Below are 21132 nucleotides of genomic sequence, written 5' to 3' on the forward strand. Positions count from 1 at the left end.
TGGTAAATATTATTCCCCTGAGAACAAACTAGAATCACATAATTCATTTTAGCAAGGAAGGGAACCAAGAGAAAAGTGAAGATTTTAACAGACACCAAATACGGACACACGTCTTCTTTGTACGAAACTAAAATTTTCTTTGTACAAAACTTTCTTTGTATGGAAACATTAACTACAAAAATATTCATTTCTAAGGTTTTTCATTGTTTGGCTTTGATGAGTACAGCAACACTTCCACTACATCCCGCTCCTGGAACCTTTCACCCCTCTGCCAGCAGTGCCAGCCTTCACTGCCTGTGCTCAGCAAAAACTTAAAAGTATTGTTATGTTTGTCCTCCCTGCTTCACTGCAAGAATTCACAAAACCAGTCACAGTCCTCCAAACTTCTGAACTTCATCTCAGCCAGTCTATATGCACAAAGCAAGGGCTAAGATTGTCTTAAAGCTTCTTTTTTTGCGTTGATAATTAATTACTTTATTTCTTACATCATATGTATACGTTTAAGTTAGAAGTACAACATGAGCTTGCACAGAGGGTGTCCGTTCTTGTATGTCACATATGTCTTGTAATTTTACATCTCCCATGACAGGAATGCACTACAGGCAGTCCTTAGAGGTTGCTGGTGCTTAAAACTGTAGAAAAGCAGGAGTGTGCTTTAGGAACTCTGCTACCTTTTTCAGGGTTTAACAGCTTGAGTCACCTAATGAAGAAAACCTCTTGTTTTTCCCCCCCTCTTCTAGTTTTCTGTTTAACCTACAGTTTGCAAGCAGCTCTTCCATGTGAGCAGCAGCCCTCCATGTGTGACTGCAAGTGGGATGGAAATGGAGCGCTGGAGGATTCCTGCGGTTAATACGTCACTTGTAGATGCACCATAAATCCAGGAAACTTTTCCAGTGTCTGAATCTGATTATGCTTTGGGGGCATTTATTTATGTTTTATTCTCTAATGGGCATGACTGAAGGATGAGCTAACTTTTTATGTGAGATTTTGCTGTTTTCTTTGTTTTCAATTTATGGTCCGTAGTAGAGATCCTTGACTTACGAAGGAGAGCACATAGCAAGAGTGAGACAGACATGCTTAAAATAGCTCAGCATTGCTGCTTAGTTTTCCCAAAAGTCAAGTGTAGCTAATAAGGCTTACTCAGATTTTTGCAGTTCAGTCTAACTAAACACTCCTCATTTTCTCAGCTAGCAGTAAAGCTGGCACACTTGCTGAGTCAGCAAGAGAATATGGATATTTATTTCAGCTGCACTTTTACCAGCGTTATAACAGCATCTTCTTTATGCTTAACTATTGTTTGAAGAGTTCTTGAAACCAATAGAAGTGTGCTTAGAAAAACAGAATTATGGAATCATAGAATGGTTTGGGTTGTAAAGGGCCTTAAATACCACCTTGTTCCAACCCCCTGCCATGGGCAGGGACATCTTCTGTAAGACCAAGTTGCTCAAAATCCCATCCAAATTGGCCTAGATGAAAATTGAAGTTAACTGAGTTTATAGATCAATTCTCAGCTGAAATTCTGCAAGATGCAAGGTACTCATTTCTGCATCAGAAAGATCTTTTTCTAAAGACCATGAAAATTAGGAGAATGCTGGATAATTGGTAACAGACAGCATTCAACATTTATCATTCATCACCTCCAGCTGATGCTATCACAGGCAGGGGCTTATGCAAAAATCTAGAGTTCCTCAGACTTTTTTTTTAAGTGAAAAATGTAACAGGAACAGATACCAGCTGCATGCTCTTGAGTTAAGATTTCAGCTGATTTGAGAGTTACCGTTTTTGTGGTTCTCTGTGTCCATCTTTTAAAGTGGTTGTTCTAATATTCTAATTGTTTTTGCATTTGAAACAACTTCACAAACCTACATTCCTTCATCTTAATGAATCCTGGAAAACAGGAAATGAAGGGTTCAAAGGAAGGGCAGACAACTACTGTAAATCACCAAGCATATTCCCTCCAGAAAGTGATTGTTTTAAAAACAAAACCTGTTCATCATTAAGAGATATAATTATAACAGATTGTTCAAACCCTAATGATGTTGCTCTGAGGTAATCAGTCTTTATAATCCTATCCAGCACAAAGAATGTCATTACCTTTTGCAGCATGATGAAGTGAAATGCAGCTGACAAAACACAGTAAATCAAGGAAAAGTAAGACTCTCAGTTTTCAGGTATGCCATTATAAAGGTCTACAGCTCATGTACTCTAATTTACAGTGAACAGAGAGTCTGTCCCAGAAAATACTAATTTCTACTTGCACTACCATGTAAATGATTTTTTTTTTTTTTTTACCAAGCATGCAAATTCAATTATGAGACTGTATTTTCATTCCAGCAGAAGCAGCAAAGCTATGTCTATGTGGAACTGAATTAGAAATCCACTAGTTTGGATGAGTGTTTTTTGTTGCTGTTGAGGCACTCAAAGCTTATATTCATGAAGAAAGAGTTTGAGGCTTTATTTTTACATCCACTGTGGCTATCTTTAATCACATATGAATGGAAATTAAGAGCCCAAGCAGCTGTGTTCTCTTTGTGTTGGCAGTATTATAATGACTTAATAGCCTCTATGTCAAGCATTCTCAAACAATCAGTACACTGATATTTGTTTGCAGAACCTATTGAATATTTAATTTGCAGAATTTCAAATATGCTTTTGCAGACATAAAATGTCTAAATATACTGTGTGTTAATTTTGATCTTATCTAAGAAGCTCTGTTCATATTAAACTCCAAAGATATTTTGTCTTTTAATTACACTGGTGCCATTTGTTTTCTGTCTTGATCAATTAATCTCAGGACACTGTAATAACTCTTGATTCTGCAATGGCCAACTGATTAAACAACATCTGACTCCCAAACAGAAATGTCTGCCTCAGTGGCAGTCTTTTTTAAGGTTATTTGTGTTGACAAGGAGTTTAAGAAAGCTTCTATCAGATGCCAAATTTAATTCATGGCATGAAAGAAATCCAACACTTCAAACTCTAAGAGTCTCTCATCACATTCTCTTAGTAAAAATACTCATCTTTTTTTTGAACTTGTCACATGCAGAGCTTGATTTTTAGCTGACATAAGGGTTGAGCATTAAGGTGCGAGCTTGAATACCAGAAGAAATCAGCTGGATGCTTCATAAATGTTTCAAATTACAGTCCAGAGGCAGACACTGTAGTTTGCTGCTAGAGTTAATGAAGTGTTTTGCTTCACTGCAACAGCAAACACATGCCTGTGTACTCTCTGGTGCTAATGACTTCAAGAGTTACAGGGCATAGGTGCCCTAGAATTATTTTGCCATGCTCCTGGCAAAATAATTTGATGTGCTAATACAACATGAAATAAACTCCTGGATTGGTAACTTAATTAGAACTGCTTGTCAATTAACAACAGTTGCTCCTGACCTGAGGCTCACAAGCGTATTTGTGAGGTTCATGCTGAAGATCTCATCAGCATCCTTGATGTTGCACTCAGTATGCAACCACTGCTGCAGCTGTGGTTTAAATTTACTGGTTAAACCTTTACTTTTAAATTAATTGACTTTCTCCTCCATTCTCTCTAGCACATATCTGCTTTAAGTAAAAAACCCAGAAGAACAGCAGATCCCCTGATCCCTCCATGGATTACAGGTGAGTTGTGGTGGTGGCAAGTCCCACAACAGAATGGACAACAGCTGCGCTGAGCTGGGCTGCCCTGGGGCTTCTGCAATACAGAAATACTCCTTAGAAAAGGCACTGAAAGCCTTACCTAATCTCCTCCAGTTAGAAATTTTTTTTTTCTGATTTCTATAAAAAGTGGCTATAAGCACTGGTTACAATTGCTCTGACCTTCCTTAAATATCCTACTCATGGCAGAAGCAAAGGCCAGCTCTCTTTTCTAGCATTACAGTGCTGTTGTGTTTGAATGTGTAATAAATATCAGAGAAGAAACACACAGAAGGGGTAGGAATGCTGCAGACATTTCTGTGCTTAATGAAAAAAATAAATGACAAAGGGACAAAATACAAAACAGAGAGGTTGACCATTTTGCCCAAATTCTTGTTTTTCCCATATCCTTCATCTGTTTTCTGTCCTGCAAGTAATTTGGGGCAGAGGCTGATTTTCTTGCTTGGCACACTTCTAGCAGACTTGAAATGCTCCCACAATATGCATAACAATAACATGTACAGAAAAATCATACTTAAGCACTGGAAATGGTTTCCACACATTTAAAAAATGTAAATAGCTCTCGCAAAAAACTTTCTGTTCTAATGCAAATCAGGTAAGTGAGACTTGCCTTGAGAGAGAGCTAAAATAAAATAATACTGCAGGCACCCAGTCTTCTGAGTTTTCACACTATTTACACCTCATTTTGCATGACCTCTTCATCTACTGGGGATGCTTGGGTTCAGACAATCTTGGGTGAAGAAGGCACATCTCCACACTCACCATCTTTTCTGGACTGTAAGGCATAGAGGAGTAAAAGCATACCTGTGTACCCCGTTTTACAAACGCAGTTGAAGCTTCCTGGGAAGTTCTGGCAGGCAGCACCATTTTTGCAGGGGTTGGAAAGGCACTCGTTGATGTCCCTCTCGCAAGCCATGCCGGTGAAGCCCTCGGGGCAGCTGCAGGAGAAGCCCCCCACCAGGTTGTGGCAAGTGCCGTCGTTGTGGCAGGGCGACGGGAGGCACTCGTCGATGTCAGTCTCGCACAGGCTCCCGTCGTAGCCCGGCAGGCACCTGCACACGAAGGGCCGCAGCGGCTCGTTGGCCACGATGATGACGGGGACGCTCTCGTGTGTCCTCAGGGCCGGGCTCACCGCCAGCCTCCTCAGGCAGCTCCCTCCGTTCTGGCAGGGGTTCTGCAGGCACCAGTCGTAGTCCACAGCCTCGACCCGCACCCCGCTCTGGCGGAAGAGGACGTCCTTGATGCTCTCGAAGAAGGTGGCCACCCCGCTGGGGTTCACGTACTGGTTGTTGCCACGCTTGACGGCCGCCATCAGGAAGGTGTGGTTGCTGTCCTCATACAGCCCGTAGAGCTGGATGGCCGTGCCCAGCCCCGTCAGCTGGGAGCTGGCGATGCGCAGGAAGTGCAGGTAGTGGTTGTTCAGGAAGTCCCGCACGCTGTGGGCGCTCAGGCGAAGGAGGACGCTGTTGTCGATGGTGGCGTTGCTGAAGCCCGCAAAGAAAATCCGGACGCTGCTGGTGACGGCCCCGTGTAGCCCATCATTGCTGAGGACGGCCAGGTCAAACGTGCCATCCGTGGACCTCGCCTGCGAGTGCAGCTCACAGGTGCCCCTGGGAATGCTGAAAAGGCTGGTGACTCCTGAGGTGAGGGAGCACTGGAAGCTGTCTAGCACATCTGGATCCTGCGGCTTTACGTTGCCTAAAATTCCACCTGGGAAGAGGTTGCCATAATAATGAACAAAGATTTCCACTGTTCTGGGCTGAGACGGGTTGTCGTTTTGGTCTATTACCTTGATCTGCACAGTTCCTGTGGACGACATCTGAGGAACGCCAGAGTCTCTCGTAATCACTGAGAGGTAGAAATCGCTGATTTGCTCCCTGTCAATCTCCCTCGTCGTTGTCAGGACTCCAGCAGTGCTGAGGCTGAAGTAGCTGGTGGCAGGGCCAGTGCTAAGCAGGTAATATGTAAAAGGACCTTGGTTGGGAGGGAGGTCGGGATCTGACGACTGAAGCGTCATCACCAGAGTTCCTGCGCGGTTGTTCTCCAGGACTTCTCCTTGGCTGGTGGACAAGGTAGGGCCATTGTCGTTGATATCTTCCAAAGTTACCAGCAGAGAGGCACTTCCTGTCGCAGACGGCGTTCCCGAATCGATGGCCAGCACGGACAGGTTGTAGACAGGCAGCGTTTCTCGATCCAGCTCTGCAGTGACTGTCACCTGTCCCGTCTGTGGGTTGATGGAAAAGGCGCTGTTCTCGTTGCCAGACCCGATGAAATAGGAAAACCTGCTCCAGCTGGGGACAGAATCTGAATCAAAGGCACTGACGAACGTGACATGGGTGCCTGGAGGAACGCCCTCGCTGATCCGTATATTGTAGGTTCCCAAGGTAAAGACAGGAGGATCGTTGGCATCCAGGACTGTGATATTAACAGTTACTTCATCTATATCTGCACCACGAATGCTCCCCAAATTTTTTGCAAGGACTTTCAAAGAGATTCGTTCTTCCTTTTCTCTGTCAAGAGGTCCTGAAACGTAGATCTGGCCACTTTTCTCATCTATCTGGAAGCCCTTCTTTCTGCTGTTGCCAAAGATGAGGTAGTGGACTTCTCCATCAATTCCCATATCACGATCACTTGCAAAAACTTCACCTACAACAGTACCTTTGGAGGCTGCCTCTGAAACCTCAAAATAATAAAGCTTGGACACAAAACGGGGCACATACTCATTTGTCCCTTCTAACTGGATGTTGACAGTAGCAAAGCTGCACCTCTCTTCATCTGGAACATTAAAAGCCTTTACCGTTAAATGGTAACTCTGCTTTGTTTCATAATCTAGGAATCCCTGGGTGGTGATGGTTCCCGTGTTGGGGTCAATGACAAAGAGGTCGCTGTCTGAGGACTGGATGGCATACGCAATAACGGCGTTAGACCCAGAGTCAGCATCAGTGGCGTTCAAACAAATTACAGTTGTCCCACTGGGGGCGTTTTCTAACACGGTGGGAAAGTACTCCTCAGGGCTGAATGCTGGGGAGTTATCATTGACATCAATGACATTAACAGTGACGCTGCAGTAGCCTGTTCGGGACACCCATCCTCCATCCGTGGCGGTAACAACCAGCTCGTGCTTTTGGTGTAACTCAAAATCCAGTGGTTTGGCTAGTGTCAATGTACCGGTGGTTGTATTAATAGCAAAGATTCCAGCTTCATTTCCAGAGGAAATATTGTAGCTGATTAATCCGTTCATGGCAGTGTCTCTGTCTCGTGCTGAAACCGTCCTGACCACTGTTCCAACAGAGTAGCTCTCCGGGATAGTAACGCTCATGCGGCTCTGGGAAAACTCAGGTGTGTGGTAATTTTCTTCTGTCACCACTATTTCAACAGCTACCTCGGATGAGAGTGGGGGATTACCCTTGTCCTTGGCTTTCACTTTAAACAGGAAGTTTTTGTTCAAATCAGCCATTAGTGAAGATGACACAGAAATCCAGCCTGTACTCCTGTCCAGTCTGAATTTATTAGTTTTGCCTTCATCAGAAATGAAGTACTCCACTTCAGAATTCAAGCCAAAGTCCTTGTCATCCACAGCAGTAACTTTAATTAAATTAGTGCCAACCCTCACGTTCTTAGTAACAGGAGTGAAATATTTAGGAGCGAGGAAGAGCGGAGCATTGTCATTGCTGTCTACTATGTTTATGGTGACGGTGGTCTCACTCACTAACGGGGGACTGCCCCGGTCTGACGACGTCACGATGAAGCTGTGCCTGTTGATGTTGACATTGCTGGAACCGCTGGAGTTTTGGTACCTCAAGTACTGCTTGTTGAAAATCTCTCCAGTGGTGGCGTTAATGCGGAAGAACTCGGACTGGGATTTTATGAAGTAGAAGACTTGACCATTGGACCCTTCATCTGGATCGGTGGCTGACACCTGGGTGACCTTTAGCCCAATGCCGGGTAGCTCAGGACACTCCAGGTAATAGGATGGCTTTGTAAACCGTGGGGCATTGTCATTGACATCTGTGACAAATATGGTGACATCTGTGCTCACCGTCCAGCCTGAGTCATGTGCAGAGACCCTGATTCTGTAGCGGTCGGTGTCCTCCCTGTTCAGTGGTCTGCTGATGGTGATGTCCCCGGTGCTGGGGTTGATGGTAAACGGGAGACTCGTATCCCTTATGGAGTACCTGCTGACGGCGTTCACCCCAATGTCCTCATCTGATGTTGTGACTCGTGTCACTGTAAAACCCAGAGGTGCATTTTCAGGCACAGAAGCACTGAATATCTGTGAAAACCTCGGAGCATTGTCATTTTCATCTAAAATGTTAATGATAACTTTGACAGTCGTGCTCTGGAGCGGAGTGCCTTTATCCGAAGCTTTTATGGTTAGTGTGTACTGAGACAGTTTCTCCCTGTCCAAGGGCCGGACACTTCTGATCTCACCAGTGGCTCGATTGATACTGAAACTGTTCTCGGTATTGCCCTCAATTATTTCATAATTCAGCTGTCCATTTAGACCACTGTCTCTGTCGACAGCAGCCACCGTCAGTATCTTCCGTGGGGACAGGTTCTCCGCTATTTCCGCAATGAAAGGATCTTGCTCAAACTCTGGCACGTTATCGTTGACGTCAATCACCGATACTTCCAATTTCTTGTATGAGGAAAAGGGGGGGAAGCCCGTGTCTCTGGCCTCAATCCACACCACGTATTTCTGTACGGCTTCGAAATCTAAAGCCCGCCCGACAGAAAGCTGTCCTGTCACCTGGTCCACCAGGAAGGTGCTGCCCAGGTTACCGCTGGCGATGTAATAGGACAAGGAGCCTCCTCTGGCTGAAGATCCAGAGACGGTGGTGACAAGTGTCCCAACAGCTTGGTTTTCAGGGAACGTGAAGGTCTCCTGCTCCGCCTGAACACGAGGAAATTTGGCTTTGTCCACAAACCTCACGGTGACGGTGGTAGAGTCTGTCTTGGGGTACCGGCCGCCATCCCTCACGTGAACGGAAATGGTGACTTCGGACTCTCCCGCCAGTGGTTTTGCAGCCAGGATTGCCCCCCTTGCTGGATCAATGTGGAATTTCTCAGAGTTCTTCCCCACGAGGGAATAATGGAGCTCGGCATTGGAGCCGGCATCTGCGTCGGTGACAGTCACGGCAAACACGAATGAGCCTGAAATGGAGAAGAAAGCTAGGTCAGTCCCTTCATGAATGCACTCCCTGTGAGAAACATGATCCCAGCCCTTCACTAGGAAGCACATGCGGGAGCAGCACGCTCTTCCTCAGACTGCCCTGAAAACAAACTGCCTTTTTCACAAAAAAAGTGAGTTCAGCAAGGGGCAGGCGAGTCTGTGAGTGCACAAGACATGCACACAGCCAAAAACTGTTGAGTTGAAAAATAGGGCACTGCAGTCAGAGAGATGGACGTACAGATCTCAGTAACTGGGAAACAGACCTGCAGCTTTTTGGAGGCCTAGCATCCTGCTTCTAGAACATTCACACAATAAAAACCATAAACATAAAGTAAGATTGAATGCTATTTTGATTTTTAAAATTACTCTTAGCCTATTTATCCATGAATAAACTTCACCCTGGAATTCAAGGACTAACGTAAGTGAACAGACAGTATTCACAGACATTTACCCTACACCACCATCCCTTGCAATCCCTTCTCTTCCTATTCCCCAGATGCTGCTCCTTTCTCCCCACTGGCCCCTTACTTCTAATCTTCTAAGAGTACTCCAAGGACAGTAACTAAGAGGACTACATTTTTAAAAACACACCGTTAAAACAGAAATACAAAACTATTGCACACTAGTTCAATAACACGATTACACTCAGACTTTTCAGTCTTTTCAGAACATAAATCTTTTGAATTTGTGCTTCACAACAAGCTTGACTGTATGGGCACCATTTGCACTATCCTCTACATTTGCCCACTTTCAAGGAGAACCCAGGATATTCTTCTTCATCAGACTTTACAGATGTAATGTCTTTCAAATTTGACACTGTCCAACCAATTTGCAGAACACTTTTGATGTTTTACTGTTAGAAAAATTTAGAAAATGCCCAGTTTTGTATAAAAATCATGCTGTTTTCAACCTCTTAAGGGAAAATCATTTACAGGCAGGAATGATTTTGACAGCATCCCTTAAAACTATACTTCATGTCACTATTTGTCATGTGCAGCGATTTGTACTCCAGGGGCAAGAATATTTAGACATGAACAGTATTCAAACCCCTGTGAGAAATGGGACAGGAAGAAATGAAGATTTTGTGCTTCAGTTACTCAAATTATAATATTATTACTGATTCCCCTCTTTAAAATCGATTAAAAAATGCCAAAAATAAATGAAAGTTGTAAATAAGAAAAGTGGATACATCCCTAGATTTTTGCTAAGTTAAAAACAGAATAAACATAGCTTAGGTTTCTGGTTATAAGGGATTTCATACAAAAAGCACCCAAAAAGATACTGCCAGAAAACATCAAGTCTACTCCTCGTGAAAAGAATTTAAAGAAACACCCCAAAAACAACCAAACAAAGGCACTGGTCAGATTACATGAAGTTTCACCAATGCAATAATAGAACAATTTCATAATGTTATTCTGGAAACAGAGGAGAACTGTAAACATATTCATTCTTCCATAAAAAGAAGAAGTATTTGCAATTGTTTAAAATTAAGAGACAAAATCCAAGTCATGGAAATAAGCTTTTTTTTTCTGTTAAATGAAAATTTATTTTGTAAACCATTCATCATGGAATCCTCTCCGTAGGCATCACATATCCATGTACGTGTATGTATGTAAAAACATGGAACATAAATTGAACCAGAAATTACCTCCTGTGCTGAGTGAAGTAACTTTAATTTGGGCGTAGGCTCCACAAAAGGAAGATTGCTGCTTGATTACTTTTATTTTATTTTACTTCACCACTTGGCTCAAGGAAAGGCAACATAATTAACATCTGACACAGACACGGCATTTTTGGAAGAGGTTGTCAAAATCCTCTTTAGGAATTGCTCAGAGGAGACTTTCAGAAATAAAACAGGCCATTGTCCTCCTAACCCTGGCAAAATAATAACTTTTTGAGTGGGTGATCATTTACAGTATGTCTACTTTACGTAACTACAGGAACATAATTGAATTTGGATGGGAGGAACACGATAGAAAAAAACCTAGCTTTGTTATTCCTAATTCCCAGTGCAGATAATACCAGGAAAACTGCTGCAGAGGAACATCTCAGGAACACTTCTGGTGGCACAGCTTTGCATTTCTTTAAGATGCTGCCCAGAGAAGCTGTGAATGCCCACCCCTGGAAGCGTTTGAAGGCCAGGTTGACACGGGACTTTGAGCAATCAGATTTAGTGGAAGACGTCCCTGCCCATGGCAGGTGGGTTTCTACTAGACAATCTTTAAGGTCCCTTCCAACCTAAACCATTCCATGAGTCTCTGTTTATGGAAGTGCTTTTATCCCAAGCAGTGCTGGTGATCAGGTTACCTGAAGGGGTGGGCGATGGGACGTGCGTGACGTAGGGGTGGTGCTGGAATTTGGGCGGGTTGTCGTTCACATCGGCCACGGACACGAGCACGCTGGTGGAGCTGGAGAGAGCCCTGGGGAAGCCTCCATCGCTGGCCACCACCACCAGGGTGTAGTTCTCCCTGGCCTCTCGGTCGAGGAGAGCGCTGGTGATGATCTGTCCCGTAGAAGGGTTGATGGTGAACTGTGAATTACCGCCCATAAGCCTGTAGCTGTTTGAGAGGAAAAGCAAGGAAGAAAAATTGGATTAGTATTTCCAAAGGTAGCCTTATTATTAAGATAATAACCATTTCCTGTACTCTTCAGACCACCATGCTGATGGGTATCAATACAGACAGATTTTCTTCCAACTCTCCATCTGTCTTCACTGCTTTACTTTTTCAAATTTCAAGGCCTGTCATAAATGACATTTCTGGGGATTTCCAAGCATAGCTGTTTAACACAGATTTCTAATACGTGAGCTGACTGAGCCTTTGGATATCTGAAGATACCAATGGACATATTCTCAAAACTGCCTACTGGAGGCATCCTCTAGTGCTGATTTCCCTGGGCTAGTGCATTAACTGTTACTCCAAAACACTGATGTACCTCTTAACTGAACCTGCAGAATATAATTTAGAAGAAGTTCTGTTTTTTGAAATAAAACAATGACAGTTTTACCAAATAAAATGAACGTTTAATATCCACATTGTTTCCTGATGCTAAGTTTTGCTATTCAGGATTTCAATGTTAATTTATAGCAGCTCATAGCAAATTAGTAAGCACAGAGCTCTGTTAACAGAGACTAGCTGGGGCCAGAGTTTGACCCTTGGTGGGTGTACAAATGTGTGGACACATCCCTCTGTGATCTGGTAAGAACTGTGTGTTCACTGCAGGCGCCTCGTAGGGGCCACCTCTGGCTTCCTACCACCCTGGAAGCCTGTCCCTTCCTCTTGGAATGCCTATCCAGCTTGTGTTCATACAGAATGAATCTCAAAGATGCATTTTTAAAGGTACTTGGCTAATAATACCTTTGTTAAGAATTCAGATAATGGATTTTTGAGAAAACAGTGGAAACAGAAACTGGCTCAGATGCACAATTCTCATATTCAGTACCATAGCCCAACACAGCTGTGGTTAGCATTGCTCCTCTGCTAGAGCACAGCAGCAGCTTTTCTGAGGTATGTTTCTATGAAAGATTCAGAATAAAGTGGCTTTAATGAAAGAGATTAATATTCCTATCTTCACCTCTTTAAGACCAAAACAGGTTATGACAGCAGTAATAGCACAGCCCAGAAGCTGCACTGAGAGGGTTGAGAGCCAGCCTGTGTAATAAGCTGTGGCAACTTCTCCTGCTCAGTCATTAATCTCTACACAATGCCACAAGCATACTTTAATTGGTTAATTATGATATAATGTGATGGCCATATGCAATTATTCTCCAGCCATGAGAGTGTGCACCTAGAATAGAAAGAATGTGCACAAAGCCTAAAGCACCACTTAAATCTCCCTAAACAGCAGCACCAGGCACATTTCATCTGTGATTTGCAGTGTTTTAACCATGAGTGGGATATTGCAGAGACAGAAACTTTCTCTTGTGTGCTTCCACATATACGTGGCTCAAATGTTAGCACTGGAAAGATAACATTGAATTTTTATTTTTTTTAAAAAAAGACATGTTACATTTGTCATAAGATATTCTGAATTGTATCTGCAGGCAAACCAACTGGACAGCATACATGTGTTTCAACCTAACTGTGAAAAATCCAAATGCAACCAAAAAAAAAGCTAAACAAAACCAAAACAAAAAAAAACTTGAAACTCTAATGGTGGCAAATGGTGTAAAAGGAATTTGATCCAAACACTTAAAATCTGGCCTTTTGACTCTTATATCTGCTGTCTTTAACGGGACAGATCAAGTGTGCATTGCCATTTACAACCCCATTGCCCTCCTTTAATGACTTCACAGGTTATCACCAGAAACAAGAGAGCAAGAGTTGGCATGTATGGACAGGTGACAGTTTTGCAGAGGATTAAACACTTCTTTCAAAACACAGCACATTTTTTCACTTTACGTGAAAATGTCAGCCAAGGATTTTAAATGCCCCTTTTGGAAAGCAAAGGTTTAATTTTGAACAGACTCTTACAAGACTGAAAAGGAGTTCTGAGTGCTCAGCACCTCTGACAAGACAACCCTACATGTTCTGGTCCTTCTGGCTTTCACCAGTTTTGTAATACCAGTCATACTTTAAGATCTACTTTAAATGCTGAATCTGGACAAGTTCAGTCCAAGAAAAACAAAGCCTGTTCCTGAGCCTAAAGAGTGTAAAACAAAACCTGAAAACAATGCTTTAATAACTACTTATGAAGGAAAAAAATATTTTTATCAACCAATTCCATGATGCAGTACTGAGTGAATGACAAAGACTAATGGCAGAGATATTAAGGCAATTTAACCACACTAGAGAAATCCAAGAGCACTCTGATAATTTCTGATTACGGGACACAATTATTACAGTCATTCCTGCTTTGCATGGAATTCTTTTTTTAATAAAGGAGCTTGCCAGAAATAGTTTCTTAGATTATGAGTGAACAGAATTAAAACCTTCATTGTTTCACAATTTAATAAATGGCAATTTTGGATTATTTTCAAATATCTAAAGATGTGTAAATGTCAAGCTTCTATTTTTGGCTTGTAGCTAGGTGGAAAGAAAATATTTCAATATTTTATAGACATTGCTTTGCCATAACATAGTTCTGTTTTATTTTACTTCCTTTAAAAAAAAGTGACACAGTGGTATTCTTAAGCTCCTTGAAGAAGGAACTGAGGTGAACTAACAAAGGTAAATAAGGAAGCTGCTTTTCTATCCTGCCTTATGAGTTTGGAAACAGTGATGTTTCCAGCCACAACAGTGAAATGTGGTAAGATTAGGAACTAATGGAAATTTGCTTCGCATTCCATTTGCAATGTATCTGTCCTCAGTGCATAATCTTCAGCTTGTCACGGCCACTCAGCATCTTCATCCCTCTTGTCTGTGGAACTGGGAATGGCCCATGTTCCATCAACTGAGCCCTGCAAACCCTTTGGCATGGAGTGCAAAAATGCCAAATTCCAACTTTTTACTGGTTTTCTGAATGGAATAAGCTTTTCCTTGGAGTATGCATTTCCTTGGGTAGTTTTCATGCCAAACTGAGGACTTTAACTGACCAAAGCTTTACTCAAGGAGCACATTTGCTTTCAGTGAAAATTGCTCACTGCATGGGAAGGTGTGAATGCAGCAGCAAGGCAGGTAGTGGGTGCAGGTGCAAATTAAACTGGTTTGCTTTTCACTCAGTAAAAAAATAACTCCACAACTCTATTTGTCCTCAAAGCCTATAAACAACAAAAGGACAGATTGGCCCAAGTAATTTAGTTACACACACAAAGCTGTTCTATTCTGTCTTACAGCTTTGAGGCATGCTGGTGATGGACACTGGGGAAAAAGAAACCTTCAGGCAAGACATGAGGCAGTATTACATGGAGCAACAGTAATCGACCTACCTAATGACAGCATTTGTAGAGGCATCAGCATCCGAGGAGTTTACGAGCAAAATATCTGTCCCCGTGGGAGCATCCTCCGGAACAGTGGCAAAATACATGTTAAAGGCGAACGTGGGGACATTGTCATTGACATCATCCACTGTGACAGCAATGGTTCCAGTGCCAGTGAGGGCAGGAGATCCTGTGGGAAAGGGGGGGATACGAAGTGCTAGAGGTTACAAACACCAGCACGCTAATCGGAGTTCTGCCAGCCCCGATTTAGAGCCGAGCGCTTGAGCATGTCACAGTTCACAGAGCAAGAAAGCCAGCTCAACAGAGAGGACAGGGTCAGGTTTGTTTCAAAGTCATCTTGACATAAAGTACAAGTTGTGAAACACAAAAAAAAAAAAAAAACAAGTTATTATTTTTCTTGCTTCATCTAATTCCAGAAATATTTGGTAACACAAGCTCAGTGGAAAAAGACGGTCTTGGAACTGCTCAGAAAGCCTTCCTGTAACAATTAGGACCAATTTGAAGATGTGGTTGACTTTCCTATGTCTCTGTGAGAAGACCTTCAAAGGTGGCACGCTGACAGACGTGAAGACTCCAGCCCTCAATTTATTCATCCGCAGAACAAATAGAGTGGAAACAGCGGCAAAACCCAAGCTTTCCGTGTGGCTTTTCCACTGCCGGTCACACCCCTGACCTGGGGAGACCTTCTGGGAGCGGGTGAGAAGGTTGCAATGAGTCTCCAGCCCTGTTCAGACTCATTCTCTCTGCAGAAGCAACCATCTATAGCAGAAAATAATGCTTGCTCCAACGGGATACTGGCTTACGGGAAATCAGACTGAACTTATTTAACCCAGGGCTTTAATCCTTCTTCTTATTCTAAACTTAACTCTGATGAGTAGCAACAAGCATGAAATAGCATGTTTATTCATGTGCAATCTCTCAGTATTTGTCCTCTTAAGCTTTTCCTTTGTCAAATCCAAAAAAAAAAAAACAATGAAGACTTTTACAAGTTCATGTTAGTTTTGTCAGTCCATTCATTACACTTCTTTTCAGCCAAGAATCAGCAAGACATCTTCTGCTGACCAAATTCTCCCCCTGGAAAAAAGGGATCATTCCCTTCTTTGAAGAGATAAGAAGGAGAAGGAAAAAGTGATAGCAGAGAATAAAACACTTAATGTATGGTCCCTTTTACTCCAAAGACAGATGATAACCATGCCTGTTTTACCCAAGATTGCATGGCTTTCCCCTTCCATCTCAGGTACAACAATTCAGTGTTTGCTGGACTGGAAAAGAGCGAGGATAATGAAATGCTTTGGGCCAGAGGCTGGTGGAGTCCTTGCCGCGAGGCAGGCATATTACACGGAGCTGTCGCTTGATGGAACGCAGGCCGCCCCGCGTGACCGCCCCAGTCCTTCCAGCCCGGCAGATGATTGGGTCACTGCTATCCAAGGTTACTGCTGGAGCTCAACCCCAGGGCTGGGAAGGAGGCAGGCTCTGCTCTTGGGTCTCATCTGCTCCTGGCAAGGGCTCCAAACACAAAGTTCTTATATAAAAGGAGAAATAACAACCCGTTTTCCCACGTTAACCCTTGAAGGCTGAAGAAGCAAGGTGGGAAGAAGCTGGGAGCAGCCTCAGCAAGGGAAGGAAGATTTTTCACCACAAAGCGCTTTGCAGTAACGTGGTTAATGCCCAAATGGGCTGAATGACAGAGCTTCCAATTGAAAGGTGTTATAAATCTCTCAAGGCTGGGCTTGGAGGCTGCTGATCAGAGGGGAAGGATCACTACGCCAAGGAAAGAACGTGCAAGCCAAAGGAGTATAGGTTTCACACCACACAATAGAGGCCTTTCTCTGCTCTGCTCTGAGGTAATTCACCCTGCCAATTAATACGCTTTCAGCCAGGAAGGTTACATTAAAGCAATAAGTCTGACTCATTTTTTAGCCTTTTTCTTTTTTTTTTTTAACTCATGTTTTTGTCATTTAGCCAAACGCATATAGATAGAAAAGCCTGCAAAAGTGTTCTTGATTGCTGAAATATTGCCTGTGAAGTGTTTATTATTACTGCATTAAACGAAAGAGAGTCCTCAGCGGCGTTTGCCGCGTGTGTCATCAAGCTCTGGCCTTCCAAACGCATTTTATTGACATTCATCTCGCAGCTAATGAAATGAAAGGTTGAAAGTTGTAAAGTTTCGCAGCTGATTAAACAATTTATATATAATTCAGAAATTAATCTTGGGTAAGTCACATTCAAAGAGCATCAGTAATGCAATTCAGCTTGGAAAAGAAAGCTAACTCACAGCTAAAAACTGAAACTCGCTGTTTCAAATGTATTCGCTAAGACAAAGCCAAGGCCAGAAGATTCACACCGTGGGTTTAGACACAAAAATGGACAGCGGTGGCAACGCCTTTAGATCCCAACCTTTGCCTCATGCCCCAATCCCTTACTCTCCAATTCCCCTTCCTCCATGGAAGTGTCTATGAGGCACCACGCAGCGCAGCGTGGGCTCATTTGTGTCAGCCTCAGGGAAGGGACTGTACCAGCCAAGGCTGAGCACCACACCAACAAAATTAGCTGGGGTAACATAAGTAACCCAGACCTCGTCAGCGTTAGCTTGTGGCTGCAGAGTGCTCACAGAGACATCCCAGAAGTCCCATATTAATTCAGCTGTTTGTAACATCCCAAGTCACTGCTCCTCGGTTCAAAACCCCAAACCTTTCTCATCTTACTTGGATGGAAAAACTCACGTATTTACATTGGTTTCCTGTCTGTGTAGCTATCCAGATATGTTTTTCTTCCTCTAAGTAAAATATCACGTCCACAAATTTACTCCTTTCTTCTATTACACCGAAAGACAAAGTTGCAATTTCACAGAGAGTCCTCAAAGCTTTTACTCAGTTGAAATTAAATGACTAGCTCACATTTCTGCAGTTACTGAGAAATATAAGAAGAGGAAATTACAAATGAAGTAATTTCATATGGAAAAGAAATAGCTCTGGGCCAAATTCTACCGTCCTCAGTGAACTTCCAGTGAAAGCTGTGCTTGCATAAGGACCACAGAATTTGGCCCTTGGTAATAAGCAGGTTTCATAAAATGTACATGTCATATTTGTGGTGAGAGAAGTAGTTTCCATGGTCAGGCTGAGTTCCCAGATTTCTTACTTTTGCTTCAATAGCAAATCTTCCCCAAGTCAGTTAATGCTTATTACAGTAGAGCATCACCCCTATTTTATTCAAACTGCTCTTAATATTTTGCATCAATAAGTGCAATAAATTTAGTGTAAATTCTGCAATATTAGCCAAACACACAAGATGACCCCAAACCATTCTTAAAAAACCATACATGTTACAACCTATGTAAAATTGCTGTACACAGCCACACAAGCCTCTGAGTACTTTTAAAAACAGCTCTGAGGGCTAAAGCCACAAAAAAACATACACTTCTCCCTTAGTGAACTTGCATTAAAAATTTCTATGATTTTTCACAATAAATAAATTTTTCACAATATTTTTCAGCAGAAGCAGCAAGTATTTATTTGTCACTCCTCACTTAGAACATTTCTCTAGTGTTATACAACTAGTAAGGTTTTTTTCCAAATCCCAAAATGCTATGTCTCACAGAGACAGTTTTCTAGGAGGATGGAGGAGTGGAGGAACCAAATGATGAATAACGAGAGAACATAAAATTGACTGTGTGAGCTAAATGGGAGAGATTGAATTGTCTGTTCCCGTTCAGTGAGTATCAAATCTTTCAAATTTATAAGATGGTGCCATTCATATATTATTGTCATTATAACTGTGAATTTCCCATCTCTGTGTGCTGAGGTCTGTTTCTATGAGCTGCACAGTTTACTTTCTAGGTGGCAGCTGTACATATACACTAAGCAGACAGTCCCAGAAACGTCCACACACGTCATTGTTGAAACAGAGATTAACCTGGGATAGTGTCAAAATAGTAACGCTGGGTTCAGGGGGGGAAATTGCTTCCCACGGATGTTCTTCCAAAAATTTCAGCTTTTTTGCTTACATCTGCAAGTAAACATGTGTCTGGGGATGAAGAGAAGGAGCAGACCTTGGGAGCCTGCTCCTCGGAGGCCAGTGGTGAGGGATGAGTTACAGAGAGGTTGTGAGAGGCCACCTTGGGCTGGGCCAGCCCTGGGCTGTGGCTCCCCTTTCTGCACGGGACACTGGGGGAAGCAACGTGAAGGAACAGCAGTGGAGAATGTGGGGCAGGCAGGCAGCTGCAAGGTGGGTCTGGAAAAGAACTACCAGCAGATTTTCTGCTCCATTCACCCACCCATGCTTGCTTGAGGCTGATCACCACAAAAAAAAATATGATGATGTTTGCAATTTTTTACCTTTAAAGTTGCAACGGGCGCTCTCAATTTTTTTACTCTACCTGTCCAGGAGAGGTGGGATGAGAAATATTGGCTCAGTGCAGTAATGCAAGAAAGATGAAAGGAAATTAAATGCAGCACGGTGGCAGTGGGGAGAATACTATTTAACCTGACAATCTCTACTTTTCAATTGCTGGATAACCAGCAAAGAGAGATCAACACACCTTTCTGGATGAACTCATCGTAAACCACTCACTGCCCTAACCTGTGCTGATGTTTCAAAGACACAAAGTCACCCACCAGGGATGCACCTGAAGACTGCTTTCCCTTTTGCCTTGCTCTATCCATGCACCCTTGGAAGAAGGGAGTGCCATGTGCTTGTCCCTTGTTCTGGGAATGGGGCAGGTGAGCTGTTTGGGCTCCCTGGAATCTCCCAACACATGGCAGCATCTGCTCTGGTATGCGTTCATCTCTCCGCACCACATCTGGGTGACTGGGGAATGATCAGAGCACTTGGTGCACTGGAGCAGCATGAAAAAGCCATGAAAGGAAAGTTGCAAAGCCATTTAGGTTCTTCATGAAAGCTCAGGAAAAGATTGTGCTGTTGGAAATTATCTCGGCTGTGTGGTGCTGTTTGGCTCACAGCAAAAATTAGAAATAGGAGAATGTGTCCAGCACACCATCCACATATTGTTTGAAGCCTTAATGGTTTCTAGGTCCTGTCTGCACCATGCTTAGCACAGCAGATAGTAAAACCATCATTCCTTTCAGAAACCAGGAACTCAGAAGTTTTTGCCAGCATTGAAACATCAAAATCACGTTTTAGAAAACAAACAATAAACTTAAGCAAAAACCCCGCATATACATTTCACTAAAAAAATAAAAAAAGGGATTAAAATGAAATAAAATGAATCTAAAAGACTAATCAAGACTCATCCTGCAGGCAGTTTACCATGTTTTATGGTAAATTAAACACATCATTATCCTGAAAATTGGAAAGCGATTTAACAGAAATGGAATTTTTGCCTCAGTGAAACGTGTTGCTTTGCAACAAAGCGGATTTCACTTCTCCAGTCAAACACTCAGTGAATGAGTCCCAGGGCCAGGACTTGTACGTGTTATCACAAAGAATTAACTTTTTAACTCAAGTAAACAAGCCCTTTCTCACAATAAAGTGGCCAATCTTTCTAAATTAATTTAAATGCAGACGGAGTGTGCTGAGCCTCACTCAACTGGTGAGTTTTAAAATAAATACAGAGCTAGATTAAGTGAAAATGCAACTAGCCTGCATTACACTTTGAATTTCCAGTGCACACGAAACTTGATTTGGAACATGGATGACTTTAACTAATTTTCCAAGAACACAGAAGAAACTGCATCTGTGAAATGAGAAAAAGTGGTCCTTTTAATGAGATTGCACCACAAATATTTGTCCTGGCTGGGTATGTTGACTGTGCTTTGTTTTCTTCTTACTCAATTTCTTACCACAGGCTGTCATTCTGGTAAAAAAAAACCTGGCAAACCTAGATTATTTTGAGACAAAAGCTGAAATAAGTGTCTAATAAAAGATATTTAAAAGTTTGAAGCAATCCATACTCTCAATCAGTTCAGCAGGTGACTGAATGAGACCATGCAGGAAATTCAGATTTTCAAATTTCCAAATTTGAGTTTATCTCATAGTTAGGTACAAAGTAGTAGCTGATCCCAAAGCTGATTTAACAGAACTTGAACTTCAAAAACCAAGGATTTTGTTGATGGGTGGGACAGATCTGTACTTTTGCAAGGATTATATAACAAGGGAAAAACTCAGGGATTTTCTGTGCTACATCAGGTATTAGAAAAGTCAGTATCATCCCACATCTAGCATCCTAAGTAAGCTGGGAGCAAACAGAATTAAATTTGAGAACATAAAAAGTCAAAACAAAATAATAAATTAATCACTAGACCAGAGTCCAACCTTGTTCAAGCAACAACATGTCCAGCCACACTTAGGCTGGTGCATGAGCACAGACACAGATAACTCACACCTGTTTTGAGAGTGAAAAAGAAAACTCTGTCCCAAAACAGTGATGCACGATGGGATCTCTCATCTGGTTTTATCCACATGGGTTTTAAAT

General features: G+C 42.5%; 1 protein-coding gene across 1 annotated transcript in view; it reads right to left on the bottom strand.

The window, feature by feature from the left end:
- FAT4 (FAT atypical cadherin 4) overlaps window positions 1-21132 on the bottom strand; it is a 122756-nt gene that overhangs the window by 21326 nt on the left and 80298 nt on the right. Inside the window, exons 7-9 of the mRNA XM_086890451.1 lie at window positions 14691-14871; window positions 11132-11382; window positions 4456-8805 (exon numbers count right to left, since the gene is read on the bottom strand). Of these exons, the coding sequence (XP_086746577.1) occupies window positions 4456-8805; window positions 11132-11382; window positions 14691-14871 (4782 nt within the window). The remainder of the gene's footprint in view (window positions 1-4455; window positions 8806-11131; window positions 11383-14690; window positions 14872-21132) is intronic.

The sequence above is a fragment of the Cyanistes caeruleus genome, chromosome 5 (genome assembly GCF_971803275.1).
Source record: "Cyanistes caeruleus chromosome 5, bCyaCae1.hap1.1, whole genome shotgun sequence".
Lineage (NCBI taxonomy): Eukaryota > Metazoa > Chordata > Aves > Passeriformes > Paridae > Cyanistes > Cyanistes caeruleus.